General features: G+C 33.6%; 1 protein-coding gene across 2 annotated transcripts in view; it reads right to left on the bottom strand.

The window, feature by feature from the left end:
* LOC129746597 (uncharacterized) overlaps window positions 1-10,328 on the bottom strand; it is an 81,547-nt gene extending 71,219 nt beyond the window's left edge. The window contains exons 1-2 of one of the 2 annotated variants that reach the window (XM_055740333.1): window positions 10,211-10,328; window positions 9,511-9,667 (exon numbers count right to left, since the gene is read on the bottom strand). In XM_055740333.1, the coding sequence (XP_055596308.1) occupies window positions 9,511-9,519 (9 nt within the window). In that variant the 5' untranslated portion in view covers window positions 9,520-9,667; window positions 10,211-10,328. The remainder of the gene's footprint in view (window positions 1-9,510; window positions 9,668-10,210) is intronic. The other variant, XM_055740334.1, reaches the window with a different exon arrangement.
* Window positions 10,329-16,247: the final 5,919 nt, after the last annotated feature.

Here is a 16,247-nt window from a genome sequence, read left to right as displayed (position 1 = left end):
TTGCAAAAAAATCGCGCAAAGTAGTGAACTTTGAAAAATTCCAGTAAATTCAATTTTTGTTGCATAAAAAATCTAAAGGCAGCAAAATGTTGGAATTTTAATACATTTTGTAGTCATATTTTTTTCAAAACTCTACCATCGCTCAAACAGTATTTACTAGCAATCGAATGAAAAGTAGGTTTTTTAGACCACTTTTTTGAACTTTTTGTGACCATTTCATTAAAAAAAATTTAAAAAAATATTTCTTATCTTCATGATGTAGGCATTAACTTCAGCTTTCATATGCATAAGGCAAATATTTTTTTGGACGTGTAACATATGAACTACAGCAGTTTTCGTGAGGCATGTTTTTTCAGATTTTTTTTCTTTCATGCTGAATAACGAGAAAACTTGTAACTTTAGCTGTATATAATGTTCTAAACATATTTTACTGACATTACAAGGTTTCTATTGATATAAGTTTTATATGAAGTTCATAATAATTCAAACGACTTAAATAGATTTTACTGTTGTGGTGTCAAAATGACACCAAAAGTCGGAAAAGGGAGTTTTTTTGTCCAGGCTTCCAGGGTTCGTCCATAAAAAAAGTAAAGAAGCAATATTGAAGAACTTTTGAATTCATTTAGGGTCCCCGAAGAAATTTTTGTATTTTGAAGCTTCTGAAAAAAGTTACAAGCCTTCAAACTTGCAATGGTGTCAAAATGACACCCTAATGCGGATGAGGGTTAATCAAGCATTTTGATTGAATTGCTTCATCTGCTTGAAAGTAGAATGTGAATTATATTGTGTGAAACATGGTTAACCAATTTTGTAATTAGTGTTTAACACAGTTGGAATAAAATCTTTTAGTTACACATTATTTGATCAGATCTCTCTTTCTTTCTTTTTTCATTGAGTTTTCAGTTTAAGTCATCGTGTTATATTTAAGGTGCAACCAATGAAATGTTACATTCGCAAGTACTAATTATCGGCTGTCAAGTATTTCATCAAACTACTTCAGTGATCTGTTCTCTTATCAATGTTACAAATGACAGTAGGCCTTGGCGAATTCGGAGCGAACGCTTTTTTTTGCCTTTCGTCGAGTTTCGAAAATTTTATTTTTTTTGTTATGTTAAAAAAACAAAATCTTCAAAAAAATAGCACTTGTTTATACGTCAAAGTTAGCAGTTGGACGTGTTTGCCACTAACAATAAGAAAAAGTGAAATATCAGGCGAAGAATGTGGTTTCCGTTGATTTAGACCCTTGGATTTTAGAAAGCCTTTTAATTTTGAATTTGCCCTTTCGTTAACATTAAGTAAAGAAAAATCTAAACTTTTAGAATTAATCAAAGGGTCCCAAGATGATTTCATGGAAAAGCGTCAAACCAGCAATAAATTTTTCCCCGCGGTTAATGAGTTTTTTATTATTTTAGATTGCTTATGATCATTGAAAAAATCGGAAATAGTTATATTCATATTATCAGAAATTGCCTTAATTAGCTGTGAAGATTTTACTTGAAAAAAGGCTTTTGGGGTTAAAAAAAGGTGTGCTTTTGAACAAATTGTTACTCGGAAACAAAATATAATACGATGGAAGTAAACGCTTGTTTGTGTCATTTGTCCGTGTAAGAGGTGGATGCCGTTGAATTAATTATAACAGAGTAAATTTGTTTAAAAAATGAACGAATATTAAATGGTCGCGATTCGACCAGACCGAACTGAACGCCATAAACTTGATTTCGAGAAAATCAAGTTCAAAGTTCACAACCCTACCAATTGATACCATTTTATTAGATATCTCATTTAATCATTTTACCATCACATTTAGACTCTTATAAAGCCGTCGAGCATATACTGGTCGATTTCTGATTACACAATAATCCTTAAACTGAATTTTTATAGCAATATGTTTGCACCCAGTTCACTCTGGTCGAACCAAAATGTTTGAAAAATTGCCATGCGCTATCATTTGACTGGGCAATTTATTCTAAACGTAGGAGCCTACTATTAGGCGCTTTACGAGCAGCACCCAACAAGTATGGCTGATGCTTCGAAAATGTTTTTTTTCGTTGAGCCAGAGTGAACCGAGCCATACAAATTTCGTACTTTTGAAGTCCGGAACATCTTTGATTGTTACTTACCGGTTGCGTTCAGAACGACAGTAAGCAATAAAATAAAGTATCTTTTATCGATAAATGTTAAAAATTCTAACATCCTCTTGAGTAAATTGGAAAACAATACTCAAGGGATTCGGTTCAGTCTGGCGAAGCGAAATTTTAACAAATGCCTAAAAACCGAAATATAAAGTTTTTAGCCACGGGGACGTTTTTTATCATTTAATTTAGCAGATATGAGTTCGAGACGAGCAGAAAAACTGTTTTGAATAAAAAAAAAACCAACACAAATAAGATTATTTCGCACAAAATTAGTTTTCATAACCAAATCAGACTTTTTGTCTTTACCTCTAAGGTGGCTCTCAGTTCACTTTGGCGCAACGCATTTTTGCCATTTCCACTGTCTACAACATTGAAATTTTCTAATAAAATCAGAAAAAATAGGAAAAATGTTCTGATTTTCATTGGACAGGTAGTTTATCATGTTTCGCATCCACTGCAATAGATAACTCAATTTTTTTCAAATTGGCGTTCAGTTCGGTCTGGTCGAATCCCGGCCAAATGCGGTTGAAATAACTAATTTTATGATGTGTTTGCCGCACGGTTGTTTATAGGTTGCAAAACGGAAGCTTATGGCATGCTATGATTTTTTTCGGTGGTTATTTTCTAATGGCACTTTCTGGAAAACCAAAGAAGTTTTGAGGAAGATAAAGAGAGATAAGTTTCAGTGATTACAAGCCTCGGCCTAACTCTTTAATTTAACATATTTTCAAGATGCCATATATATTTAATTTACCGATGGGTCTGATTATCTAAATTCACAGGAAACTGTATCTGTTAAATACTTTTGAACCTGACTTAGTTTCGAGAGGTTTTGTGATCTAATTTTTTTTGTTCCTCTTATTTTCAGGAACGGGGAATGGCGTTTTCACCTTGATAGAAGACCAAAAATGATGGGACACACAAATCCAAAACAGTGCCAAATAAAAGGATCAAAAATATTTAATACACACTGATATTTTGCATTGTTTCGCGATTCCTGCTTACAAAATAACTCATTTCCAGCCGCTGAAGGATGGATGACAATCCCATTATTAAAAAGGAGCACTTTTCAGCGTGCTTTTTTTTTTAAACGAACACAAACACATAAAGGATCTCAATGAACCTTGATGTTTCCTCGAAGAGATTCCCTTTTCTTAACTCTAAGCGTACATCTTTCGAGGATATGATGGCTAGCATCTTACAAATGCTAAAACCACCAACCCAAAGAAAGTGTACTATGTATGCCGGGACCGGGATTCGATCTCATACCCGTTGGCTTAGAAGACTTGAAGGCTATCCTCTACGCCACGGGCTGCGGCCAATGAATTGTCCCACGGAACGTATGGCACTGGTGGTTCACGCTTCTGCTTTCATTTGATCCTGACGTCTCTGCGTTCTCTGCTGCACAGTGAGCCTGGCCAGTTTATAGTTTCTATTATAAAATTTATTTTATGTTAACAAAATATAAAGCATGAACTAAGATCAGATGAATGATAACAATCTTTTATAATTATCCGGGATCAGACATAAGTTCTTGCTGTTCTAAAAAGTTAGTAGGTAAGTACGCTGGTGAGGTAAAGCTTAGTTCTTTTATAAATGGGACAGTTACGAATGCGTGTATCTCAAAAACCTTTCGTTTGATGTAAATACTTTCTATGATGGAAATGAAGGTAATCTTATGATAATTCATGAAAAAATTTGAAAAAAATTTTTTATCGTTTTTTTGTAAGCATATATTCTACTTTATTCTTGGTACCTCCCTTCGGCCAGCGCACACTTTTTTCAGTCATGATAATGATCAGTTTTTCAAACTAATACTTCGTCTAATCTGTATTTTAAGTGACTACATCCCCCTCCTTCAATTTCTGATACTTTTCGGACCAATACTTCTCTTTTAAAAGAAACTGAGGCCACTTTAGTGAATACAGCTGTTTCGAAATTAACAAATTTGATTATTTTTCAGCAACTTTTGAGCGTTTTTAATGGAATTTCTGCTGGCAAAATCTGGCAATAACGAAGTAAAACCATGAGGAGGTTGAACTTAAAGTATAATCGGTTTGTATAGATCGTAGTTTGCGAAGGGTACATAAAAGATAACTCTTTTTAGGCTTTTGAAAAGAGTGAAAACCATAGTTTTCGTTTTGAAAATTGTTGTTTTTTCCACAGGAGCAGAATTTTGGCAAATCATTATATTTTATACAAAATAACCAGCAAATACATACTATAATATTCTCGGGACCTTGCCACGAGCAGACGTGGTATAGGATTCAAACGCTGGAATTTGTTTAAAATAAGGTTTTTCATAAGTTTTGTCGTTCATTAGAAATCATCTGTCTCATAGCCCCGGAACCAGATAAACAGCTGCTTACGAGCTGTGGATCTAGCAAAAATTTTTTGTTTGAGGTAAGGTTTGAATGACTCATTACGAGGCAACACTTTCAGCTTATGGGAGAAATTTTTTTTTTGTAAATTTAAGCGATCTACCCTTAGTTTTTCGCTTATTGAAAATTAAAAATGCTGGTATGAGACTTGACTTCCCTGATGACCCTTAGCCGAAGTTGCCGATCATATGCTTCACTCCAATGGTTGATTTGAACTTTGTGGACATTTTTGACAGTATTTTCATACTTTTCCACCACTTACATACAGTAATTCTTCGAATAATCAACGGTTTTGTCGGCTATCAATTTGACAATGATGGATTTGGAATGAAAATGTGCAAAATTATTTTTTCCTTTTTCTCTTGCATCGTAAATATCTCAAAAACGCGTAAATTTAAAATTTTGAAAAATATCGGTCAGATAGTACTTTTCACAGGCAACAAAATGCTATCAAAATTTTGAATGTCCAATTACTAGTAAACGAGCAATTAGCAAAAAAAAGTGTCCCATTTCTAAAAGAACTAAACTTTAGTAAGTTAGTAAATTCGTTAGTTAGCGAATAAGTAAGTATGTTGGAAAGTAAGTATGTAAGTAAGAAAGTTTGTAAGTAAGTAAGTCAATAACTTATAAGTTAGTAAGTTAGTAAGATAGTTAATTAGTGAATTGGTATGTAAGTAAGTTAGTAAGTTGGTAAATAAGTAAGTTATTAAGTAAGTAAGTTAGTGAGTTAGTAAGTAAAAAAGTAAGTAAGTTAGAAAGTAAGTATGTTAGTGAGTTATAAGTTAGTAAGTTAAGAAGATAATAGGATAGTTAGTTAGAAAGTTAATAAGTTGGTAAGTCAGTAAGTTAGTAAGTTGGTAAGTTAGTAACTTGGTAAGTTGATAAGTTAATAAGTGAGTAAGTAAGTAAGTAAGTAAGAAAGTTAGTAAATTATTAAGTAAGAAAGTTAGTAAATTAGTAAGTAAGAAAGCTAGAAAATGAATAAGTTAGTATGTTAGTAAGGTAGTGAGTTTGTTAGTTAGTAATTGTAAGTAAGTCAGTTAGTAAGTTAGTAAGTTAGTAAGTAAGAAAGTTAGTAAGTTTGTAAATTAGTAAGTAAGTGAATAAGTACGTTAGTAAGTGAGAAAGTTAGTAAGTTAGTAAGTTAGTAAGTGAGTAAGTTAGTAAGTGAATAAGTTGGTAAATTAGTAAGTGAGTAAGTTTTTAATTTGGTAATTATGTTATCTAGTAAGTTTACTTACTTAATTCGTAAGTTAGTAAGTTAGTAAGTTTTTAAGTTAGTAAGCTAGTAAGTAAGTGAATAAGTAAGTAAGTAAGTAAATAATTTAGTAAGTTAGTACGTTGGTAAGTTAGTGAGTTAGTAAGTTAGAAAGTTAGTAAGTTATTAAGTTGGTAAGTTAGTAAGTTAGTCAGTTAGCAAGTTAGTAAGTTAGTAAGTTAGTAAATTTTTAAGTTAGCAAGTAAGTAAGTTGGGAAGTTAGTAAGTAAATAAGTAAGTTAGTAAGTTATTAAGTTAGTAAGTTCGTATGTAAGAAAGTTAGTAAGCTAGTAAGTTAGTAAGTTTGTAAATTAGTAAGATAGTACATAAGTAAGTTGAAAAGTTAGTAAGTTAGTAAGTTAGTAAGTAAGTAAGTTTGTAAGTAAGTAAATTTGTAAGTTAATAAGTTAGTAAGTTAGTAATTGAGTAAGTTCGTTATTTAAAAAGTTAGAAAGCTTGTAATTTAATAGGTGAGTAAGTAAGTGAATAAGTTGGTAAGTAAGTAAGTTAGAAAGGTTGTAAGTGAGTAAGTGAGTAAGTGAGTAAGTTATTAAGTTAGTAAGTGAGTAAGTTAGTAAGTTAGTAAGTTAGTAAGTAAGTAAGTTAGTAAGTAAGTAAGTTAGTAAGTAAGTAAGTAAGTAAGTAAATAAGTTAGTAAGTTAGTAAGTTAGTAAGTTAGTAAGTTAGTAAGTTAGTAAGTTAGTATGTTAGTAAGTTAGTAAGTTAGTAAGTTAGTAAGTTAGTAAGCTAGTAAGTTAGTAAGTTAGTAAGTTAGTAAGTAAGTTAGTTAGTAAGTTAGTTAGCTAGTAAGTAAGTAAGTTAGTAAGTAAGTATGTTAGTAAGTTAGTAAGTAAGTAAGTTATTAAGTTAGTAAGCTAGTTAATTAGTAAGTAAGTGAGTAAGTTAGTTAGTAAGTTAGTAAGTAAGTAAGTTAGTAAGTAAGTAAGTTAGTAAGTCAGTAAGTTAGTTAGTTAGTAAGTTAGTTAGTTAGTAAGTTTGTAAGTTAGTTTGTTAGTAAGTTAGTAAGTTAGTAATTTAGTAAGTTACAAAGTAAGTAAGTTAGTAAGTTTGTTAGTAAGTTAGTAAGTTAGTAAGTTAGTAAGTAAGTAAGATTGTAAATTAGTAAGTGAGTAAGTTTGTAAGTTAGTAAGTCAGTAAGTTAGTAAGATAGTAAGTAAGTAAGTAAGAAAGTTAGTAAGTTAGTAAGTTAGTAAGTTAATAAGTTAGTAAGTAAGTAAGTTAGTATGTTAGTAAGTTAGTAAGTTAGTAAGATAGTAAGTTTGTGAGTAAGTAAATAAGTTAGTTAGAAAGTAAGTAAGTTAGTAAGTTAGTAAGTTAGTAAGTTAGTAAGTTAGTAAGTTAGTAAGTTAGTAAGTTAGTAAGTAAGTAAGTAAGTTAGTTAGTAAGTTAGTAAGTAAGTAAGTTAGTAAGTTAGTAAATTTGTAAGTTAGTAATTTAGTAAGTTAGTAAGTTAGTAAGTTAGTAAGTTTGTAAGTTAGTAAGTTAGTAAGTTAGTAAGTTAGTAAGTTAGTAAGTTAGTAAGTTAGTAAGTTAGTAAGTTAGTAAGTTAGTAAGTTAGTAAGTTAGTAAGTTAGTAAGTTAGTAAGTTAGTAAGTTAGTAAGTTATTAAGTTAGTAAGTTAGTAAGTTAGTAAGTTAGTAAGTTAGTAAGTAAGTAAGTTAGTAAGTTAGTAAGTTAGTAATTTAGTAAGTTAGTAAGATAGTAAGTTAGTAAGTTAGTAAGTTAGTAAGTTAGTAAGTTAGTAGGTTAGTAAGTTAGTAGGTTAGTAAGTTAGTTAGTTAGTAAGTTAGTAAGTTAGTAAGTTAGTAAGTCAGTAAGTTAGTAAGTTAGTAAGTTAGTAAGTTAGTAAGTTTTTAAGTTAGTAAGTTTTTAAGTTAGTAAGTTAGTAAGTTAGTAAGTTAGTAAGTTAGTAAGTTAGTAAGTTAGTAAGTTAGTAAGTTAGTAAGTTAGTAAGTTAGTAAGTTAGTAAGTTAGTAAGTTAGTAAGTTAGTAAGTTAGTAAGTTAGTAAGTTAGTAAGTTTGTAAGTTAGTTGGTTAGTAAGTTAGTAAGTTAGTAAGTTAGTAAGTTAGTAAGTTAGTAAGTTAGTAAGTTAGTAAGTTAGTAAGTTAGTAAGTTAGTAAGTTAATAAGTTAGTAAGTTAGTAAGTTTTTAAGTAAGTTAGTTAGTAAGTTAGTAAGTTAGTAAGTTAGTAAATTAGTAAGTTAGTAAGTTAGTAAGTTAGTTAGTTAGTAAGTTTGTAAGTTAGTAAGTCAGTAAGTTAGTAAGTTAGTACGTTAGTGAGTTTTTAAGTTATTATGTTAGTAAGTGAGTAAGTTAGTGAGTAAGTAAGTTAGTAAGTTAGTAAGTTAGTAAGTTAGTAAGTTAGTAAGTTAGTAAGTTAGTTAGATTGTAAGTTAGTTAGTTAGTCAGTTTGTTAGGTAGTAAGCTAGTAAGTTAGTAAGTTAGTATTTTAGTTAGTTAGTGATTTTGTAAGATAGTTATTTTTTAAGTTAGTATGTTAGTAAGTAAGTTAGTAAGCTAGTATGTTAGTAAGTGAGTAAGTTAGTAAGTAAGTATGTTAGTAAGTAAGTAAGTTAGTAATTTGTAAGTTAGTAAGATAGTAAGTTAGTTAGTTAGTAAATGAGTAAGTTAGTTAGTTAGTAAGTTAGTAAGCTATCAAGTTAGTAAGATAGTAAGTTGTTAAGTTAGTAAGTTAGTATGTTTGTAAGTTAGTAAGTAAGTAAGTAAGTTAGTAAGTTAGTAAGTTAGTAAGCTTGTTAGATAGTTGGTAAGTTTGAAAGCTATTTAGTCCATTATTAAGTAAGATAGTAAGTCAGTTAGTCAGTTAGTAAGTGAATAAGTTTGTTAGTTTGTATGTTAGTTATTTAGTCAGTTAATAAGTGTGTAAGTCTGTAAGTTAATTATTTAGATATTTGTTTTATTTGTTGTTTAGTTAGTTGTTGTTTAATTAGCTAGTGAACCTTTATATGTAACTTGGCTAGTTTGTTCTCTTTTTTTTTAGTTTGGTTATAAATAAACTTATGAGTTAGTTTGTTAGTTTGATGGAAAGTTTGTTAGTTTTTAAATTTGTCAAATAGTTTTAAAACAAGTGAATAATATTTGAAGATTAAAATGATTCAAATGGCTCATTTCTCAAAAATGAGATTGAATTTTCAAGAATGAAGAACTTGGATAATTTACACTTCTAGTTTCATTAAAAATATATTATTGTATTTAATATTCGTAATATAAATTTCTTATATGAGTGCTAGAGGTCTCACCTAATATGCATTTAAAGGGCATTTTTAAGTAAAGTAGCTTTATTATGGCGTGTATTCGATTAAAAACTGCTTTCTTTGCAAAAAAAAACGAAAGTGTACTCTTCAGGTATAAAATAGCCATAGAGTCTGCAACTTCCATATCTTAAAACTACCTGTCTAGCAATGCAAATCTGTCCTCGAGTTAAAGATGAACCCCATATGAAAAGCAAAATAAATTGCAAAAAGGATAATCTTCATCCGTCAAGACGAAAGAGAAAAGATGTCAACATGAAACAGGCACAACCGCTTAAATCTATGCTGCCTCAAATTTTTTTTTTCTCTTTTCAATGGATTTTAGAAAAAATCTATTGATCTCTGGATTGTAATCTGTTTCTCTTAGATTGCTTCAATCAGAACAGATCTTAAAAATCACATGATTTTAATAAATATTGAATATAGATAATGTTTCACTTACGGAACTCATTTCAGCTACACAACCTGCGGCGAGATTATTCAATCAAAACTAAATATTATTAATCACTTGCACGATTCATTGATTAAATATACACACACACACGTGCAGCAATCACATTACTGCAAATGGACTTTGGCACAATGAGCTTCCAGCAATGCTATAATATATAAGGTAATATCAGCGAGATGCAATCTTCGAATCAATCTCGCGTTCGAATGGCAAACGAATTCAAATCGTTGATTCGTCAACAAATGGAACAATTTCACATTATACTCGGTCTAACCGAATCACTGTTTGATTCAATCAGGCGTAATTCTTCGCCAAAACGCTTTATTTCCACAACACTCAACAACAGCAAAGCCTTAATCCAGGTGGCCAAACGCTGCTAGTTCACTAGCTATTATTGGTGGCACTTTTGAAACCCCTCTCAGAAGTTTCCTTAACGGTTTCGGTTAACGATTACTTATCGAATGCTGGTGTTCCGATAAGATCCCCAATCAAAACGCACTCGGGCTGGAATACCACCATAAACCGCGGTGGTACTCCAATGAAGATGACGACGCTACGCGCTATGTAAATTGCGTTTAATAACCACCACATTACACTCGTCAAAAACACCTTTGCTAGTCGTTGACGCCGTCGATTGAACCGCGCTTATCGCCTCCAATCACCAATAGTAATAATTCTAAAGTACAAGTACCTTCTAGTTACTACTAGTACTGCGCGCCTTCGTTCTAGAGGAGAAATAACCAGCGGCTTTTCTGTCCTACCGGTCGGTCGTCCGTTCGTTCGGTCGTCCGTCTTCGATATTTACTGATTCAGTACTGACTGGCTGTCAACTCCGATGAATGAGGCAAAGCCGGTAAGGCACCTCTTGCTCAATCGACGTCGCCAGCCGGCGCGGGCATCGTATATGCTGTTCTGGTGTGCTTTGAGGTGGAATGGGAAATGCGCCCCTAAAAATGAAATAGCTTGTGAGTCGATGACTCCTATCGGGGATTAGGAACTCTATCATCACGGAGACTAAAGACGACAGTTGTTCCAATTATTCCAGCTTGTAATACCAATCATCTAAGTGTAGTTTATTTTTTCGCATTCAACTGTAAATACAATTGATTCAACTACACACTGCTGATTGAACTTACACAATCAACTATGATTATAATAGATTCAACTGTAAATATGATATGAGATTTAACTACAATTGTATGATTGATTTCAGGCATTCAACTATTAATTTGTCTTTGAGCTTATGCATTCAAGTAAAAATATAATAGATTCAACTATAAATATTGATTGCTTAAAACATTCATATAATGGATCCAACTACAGTGGTATGATTGAATGTCTGAATTTAACTTTAAATATCATAGATTCTACAATAAACATTTTATACAGCTGAATCTCAATCAGTTTGATTAATACCGAAATTTGAGATTCCGTGCTCAGGAGTGTAGTGTTTCGGCAGCGAAAAAAAAATCGAAAAAAAAACAAAAAGTTGGATAAAAAAATTCACAATTTTATTTAACAACATTATTAATCTTTTTTTCCTCTGTAGGTTCATCAAAAGATCAAAATTTTGATCACTGGTACTCTGGTTCGGTAGCAGCCATGGACTACTTCTATGAACAGCACCGGGTGACAGGGCATTGTACCAGGAAACGCAAACCTTTAGGGAACATCGTTGGAGCTGCAATCCTTTAATATTCAATCTGCTTAGCCGAGAAGACCAGCAGAACCAGTAACTAATGGAAAATGTGCGAAAAGGAGCAAGGAAAATCGCGTGGTGAGGGCCAACTACCGATTATTATGGAATTCGTAAAATGAAGTGGCTGCTGGCTAATTTAATCCCTTGTGTTTTTAGGTTCTCCAGTGACGCGAAGGGAAACAGTACAACGGCGCGTTAGCTAATTTCGCCAATTTAGCCAATTTTTAGGGAAGAATGCCACGATGTGGTAAATGTGGTAATCAATCTTTAAGAGGCTGTCCATTAGACTGGCCCAAATTTGTATGGGATGATTTTTTCAACATTTTTTTCAACGCGGCACCCCCTAGGTTGGTGCATTTAGGTGAAAAAATGACTTTCTGAAAGTTTCAGGTCATTTGGAAGAAGCACGAGCTGGCGCAAAGGACTTGAAATTTGTATGGAGATTTTCGGAAAAATGTATGAAAAACCGACATACTTTCACTCGTTGTGTTCTAAAGTATTTTTCCAGTATGCTAGAAAGCTCAGAATTTTAGCAATTGTAATTCAAACAATGACAAACAAGTTTGTAGAAGATTGTGACGCGATATGAGTTGACTGTGATGAGTTATCCGCAATTGAATGTGTGACTTTTTTCGCATTTCATTGATATATCGTGAACGGTGTATGGACTAATAATCGCACTAACTTGATCGCGTAGTCGCACAATGCAGCAGTTTATAGTTTTTCAAACCATTCTTTCATTTTCTGCAAAGATATTTATTATAAAATAAGCTACAACTTTGCCGAAGACACAAACTTTCTATCTGTAATTCTCATTGTGTGACAATGCGATCAAGTTAGTACTATAAATCCACCTATGCACCGTTCACGATATATCGATAAAATGAGAAAAAATCACACATTCAATTGCGTATAACTCATCACAGTCAACTCGTATTGCGTCTCAATCTTCTACAAACTTGTTTGTCATTGTTTGAACTACAATTTCTGAAATTCTGAGCTTTCTAGCATACTGGAAACATATTTTAGAACACAAAGAGTGAAAGTATGTCGATTTTTCATACATTTTGCCGAAAATCTCCATACAAATTTCAAGTTCTTTGCGCCAGCTCGTGCTTCTTCCAAATGATCTGAATCTTTCAGAAAGTCATTTTTTCACCTAAATGCACCAACCTAGGGGGTGCCGCGTGGAATATAAGGATTTTTTTTGTTATGGGCCAGTCTACTGTCCATATTACCTGACGGCAGGGGCGACCGGTTCCAAGGAGGTTGGGGAAAAGAATGAGATGAATATAACTGAGTGAGTACAGCCCCTTTTTGTCAAATAAGCGATAATTGAGTCAGTTGCTTCCTGAGACGATGTTCGTGAGTTCGAGCACAAGAGTAAACATCGATCTCAGTTGAACCAGATAAGTTTTTTAATGACTGTCCGCCAACTGCATCGGTGATTGCAAGTTATGACATTCTCATCATGGTGTATCCAAATCGGTTAACTCGAATGAATGATTAAATAAAATAAATATATTTTAATAAAAACTGTAATTAATTTTAATGTCGTGGTGGAACAAAGCTTAAATCCAACCGTACATGTAGTAATCTAAATAATATAAGTATAAAGGGTGTACGGAATCAACACACAACTATATTCGGCAAAATTCAACCACCTTCAAACATTCAGGAAGTAAAAAAAAAACATGTTATGAATATTTTCCCATGATGGCTTTATTCAATTTCAATTCCTATCCAAATTCACGGAATTTCTTCTTTACACATCTTAAAAGGTCAATATGAACTTGACGTATTTCTTTCAATTTTGCATTTAATAAACCTGAGCACCCCTCATTTTGAAGGTGTATGTGTGTAGAATGTTGCTCCTATTTTCATTTTCGAATTCACTCTTCAGTTGTCAAAATGCCGTCCAAGGAAGAAGAGCAGCGTATCAAAATTTGCTCGCGCATCGCGAAAATCCGAGCTACTCGCACGCAAAACTGTCAAAATCGCTGAAAGTTGCCAAATCAACCGTTACAAATGTAATTAAAGTATTTGGGGAACGTTTGTCTACAGCCATGAAGTCTAGATCGGGAGGGAATCGAAAACCAGAAGCAGCTGAGAGGAAAAAGAGAGTTGCCGGTAGTTTCAAGCGAAACCCTAACCTATCTCTCCGAGATGCCGCAAATAAGCTGGGTGTATCGTCTACAACCGTGCATCGAGCCAAAAAACGAACCGGACTATCGACTTACAAGAAGGTAGTGACTCCATCGCGATGATAAACAGAATACGACGGCCAAAGCGCGATCTCGGAGGCTGTACACGAAGATGCTGACGAAGTTTGACTGCGTGATACTGGACGACGAAAAGTCAAAGTTGACTACAAGCAGCTTCCGGAACAGGAGTTTTATACGGCAAAAGGAAGGGGAAAGGTAGCAGATATTTTCAAGCACATGAAACTTTCAAAGTTCGCGAAGAAATATCTGGTTTGGCAAGCCATCTGTACCTGTGGCATGAAAAGCAGCATTTTCATAGCTTCCAGGACTGTCAACCAAGAAATTTACGTGAAAGAGTGTTTGAATAAACTTCTGCTGCCTTTCCTGAAGAAACACGGTTGTTCCGTACTGTTTTGGCCGGATTTGGATTCTTGCCATTACGGTAAAAAGGCCATGGAGTGGTACGCCGCCAAAAACGTGCAGGTGATTCCCAAGGACAAGAACCCTCCCAACACGCCAGAGCTCCGCCCAATTGAGAAATACTGGGCTATTGTCAAGCGAAACCTAGTTAAAGACGACCAAAAAAACTGCTCAGGACGAGCAGAAGTTCAAGGCAAACTGGCTTTCTGCGGCGAAGAAGGTGGACAAGGTGGCTGTACAAAATCTGATGGGTTAAGCGTAAGGCCCGGCAATGCGGATTTGGAAAAGCGGAAGCCTAACTGAATTTTTTTTCTGAATTTTATAGTTATTAAACTTGAAAAAGAAATTTAATTTGATTTTTTAAATAAATGATTTCACCGATTATCACGCGTTTTCCCTGGACCAAATTTTGACCGCATCACCCTTTACTTCCATCAAGAAGGCTTTCAAAACAGCCAATCTGCTCCGGTAAAAGCAACCTAGTAATGTGGTACGAAAAATGCCACCATGCAAATTTCTAGGCATAAAGCCACAATAATCAAAACCAGTCCTTCTCAGCACTGTTTGCTTTTAATTAAAAAAGTTTAGAATAAGGTTCTCAGATTGCCCGGATATTGCTTACAAAATTTGAGAACAGTCTGGCCCGGCCCGGATGCTCGAATTTCATCGAAAAATGCCCGGATTTCGCCCGGATTTATTCACTTTATTTGGCAAATCAAACAAAAAAAATTTTCATTCATGCCTCCAAAAAAAAATTTTTTGGGCAAGTGCTATAAAAATAATCATGGAAGGTTATTTCGGAAGCCTTAGAAATGATTTAAAATCTGTCGATGAATTTTCTTGAAAAAAAAAATTATTTAAATAATTTTTTCTTGATCTTTGTTGGGCAGTTTTTGAGATTTGACAAAATTTTCCCGGATATTGTCCAAACTTTTTGTCGTGAATTTTAAAATCAAATGGCCGGATTTTGCCAGGTTTTTATATTAAATTGCCCGAATTTGTCCGACCTGGATACGTACTGAAAAAATTCTGGCAATCTTAGTTTAGAATGATATAATATAGCCATTACAAAAAACAAATGTTAAATGCCTCAGTTATCATTTTCTTTAGTTAATTATATGATTATAATTTTAATGGCATGTGCGGCGGAATGTAAACTAGAGAGAATTTATTTTATAGAAATTTGAAAAAAAGGTGGATAGACAGGCATTAGTGCGCCAGTAGGAGAAAGCTTGATAGGTGTGGAAATTTTAGGCTAGAGGGCATGTTGATGAAAAGCTCCCATGAATTGCTCCCGCCTTTGCTCTACACTAGCTAACTATATATGAGAAACTCAGAAAGAGAATTCCCATGTATACACTTCCCGGCAATGTTATTCAAACCGTGTGGAGCACATCTCTCAGATTTCCCCTTTTTTCCCCTCGTTTTGACAGATTTAAGCTTTTTTCCTCAGATTTAAGCTTTCGTCTCCTATGCTCTCAAGGCAAAAAAGCTTAAATCTGAGGAAAAAAAGCTTAAAAACGAGATTCACGAGCACATATTTAAAAGATGTTGGTCACACGATACATAGACAAATCGTGTAACGTTGCAGGGATCTGCTCAAACCACTGGGTTCGCTATACATGCAGATCCCTGCAACGTTACACGATTTGTCTATGTATCGTGTGACCAACATCTTTTAAATATGTGCTCGTGAATCTCGTTTTTAAGCTTTTTTTCCTCAGATTTAAGCTTTTTTGCCTTGAGAGCATAGGAGACGAAAGCTTAAATCTGAGGAAAAAAGCTTAAATCTGTCAAAACGAGGGGAAAAAAGGGGAAATCTGAGAGATGTGCTCCACACGGTTTGAATAACATTGCCGGGAAGTGGGTTTGAGAGCGTGTTTTTACGCACACTTCAAACGAGCAAAAACGTAGCAACCCATGGGCCTACTGAGCTTTCCTTATGCGAGAACAGTTCTAGCGACGTTGCCATCTCTTCAGATTCGCTGCGAATAGTTGCTACTTGTCGATTTTTTCGCATTTCACGTTTTATCTATTCCGCGTTCTTACTTTTTGGCCAAGTGTCAATTTTTGAACCGTATTTTCTTGTTGTATTTTTTCTTTTTGCCAATGATTGTTTGTTATATGATTTTAATCGCCGTAATTTGTATGATTATAATTTTAATGGCATGTGCGGCGGAATGAAAACTAGAGAGAATTTATTTTACAGAAATTTGAAAGAAAGGTGGATAGACAGGCATTAGTGCGCCAGTAGGAGAAAGCTTGATAGGTGTGGAAATTTTAGGCTAGAGGGCATGTTGATGAAAAGCTCCCATGGATTGCTCCCGCCTTTGCTTTCACTTTTCTTTATAGATGCATATTCCACCACCATTCCTATCACGATCATTACGAATAATATTAAAACC

The sequence above is a fragment of the Uranotaenia lowii genome, chromosome 2 (assembly GCF_029784155.1).
Source record: "Uranotaenia lowii strain MFRU-FL chromosome 2, ASM2978415v1, whole genome shotgun sequence".
NCBI lineage: Eukaryota > Metazoa > Arthropoda > Insecta > Diptera > Culicidae > Uranotaenia > Uranotaenia lowii.
Note: the sequence above shows the minus strand (reverse complement) of the source record. Positions and strands in the feature narration are given on the sequence as shown.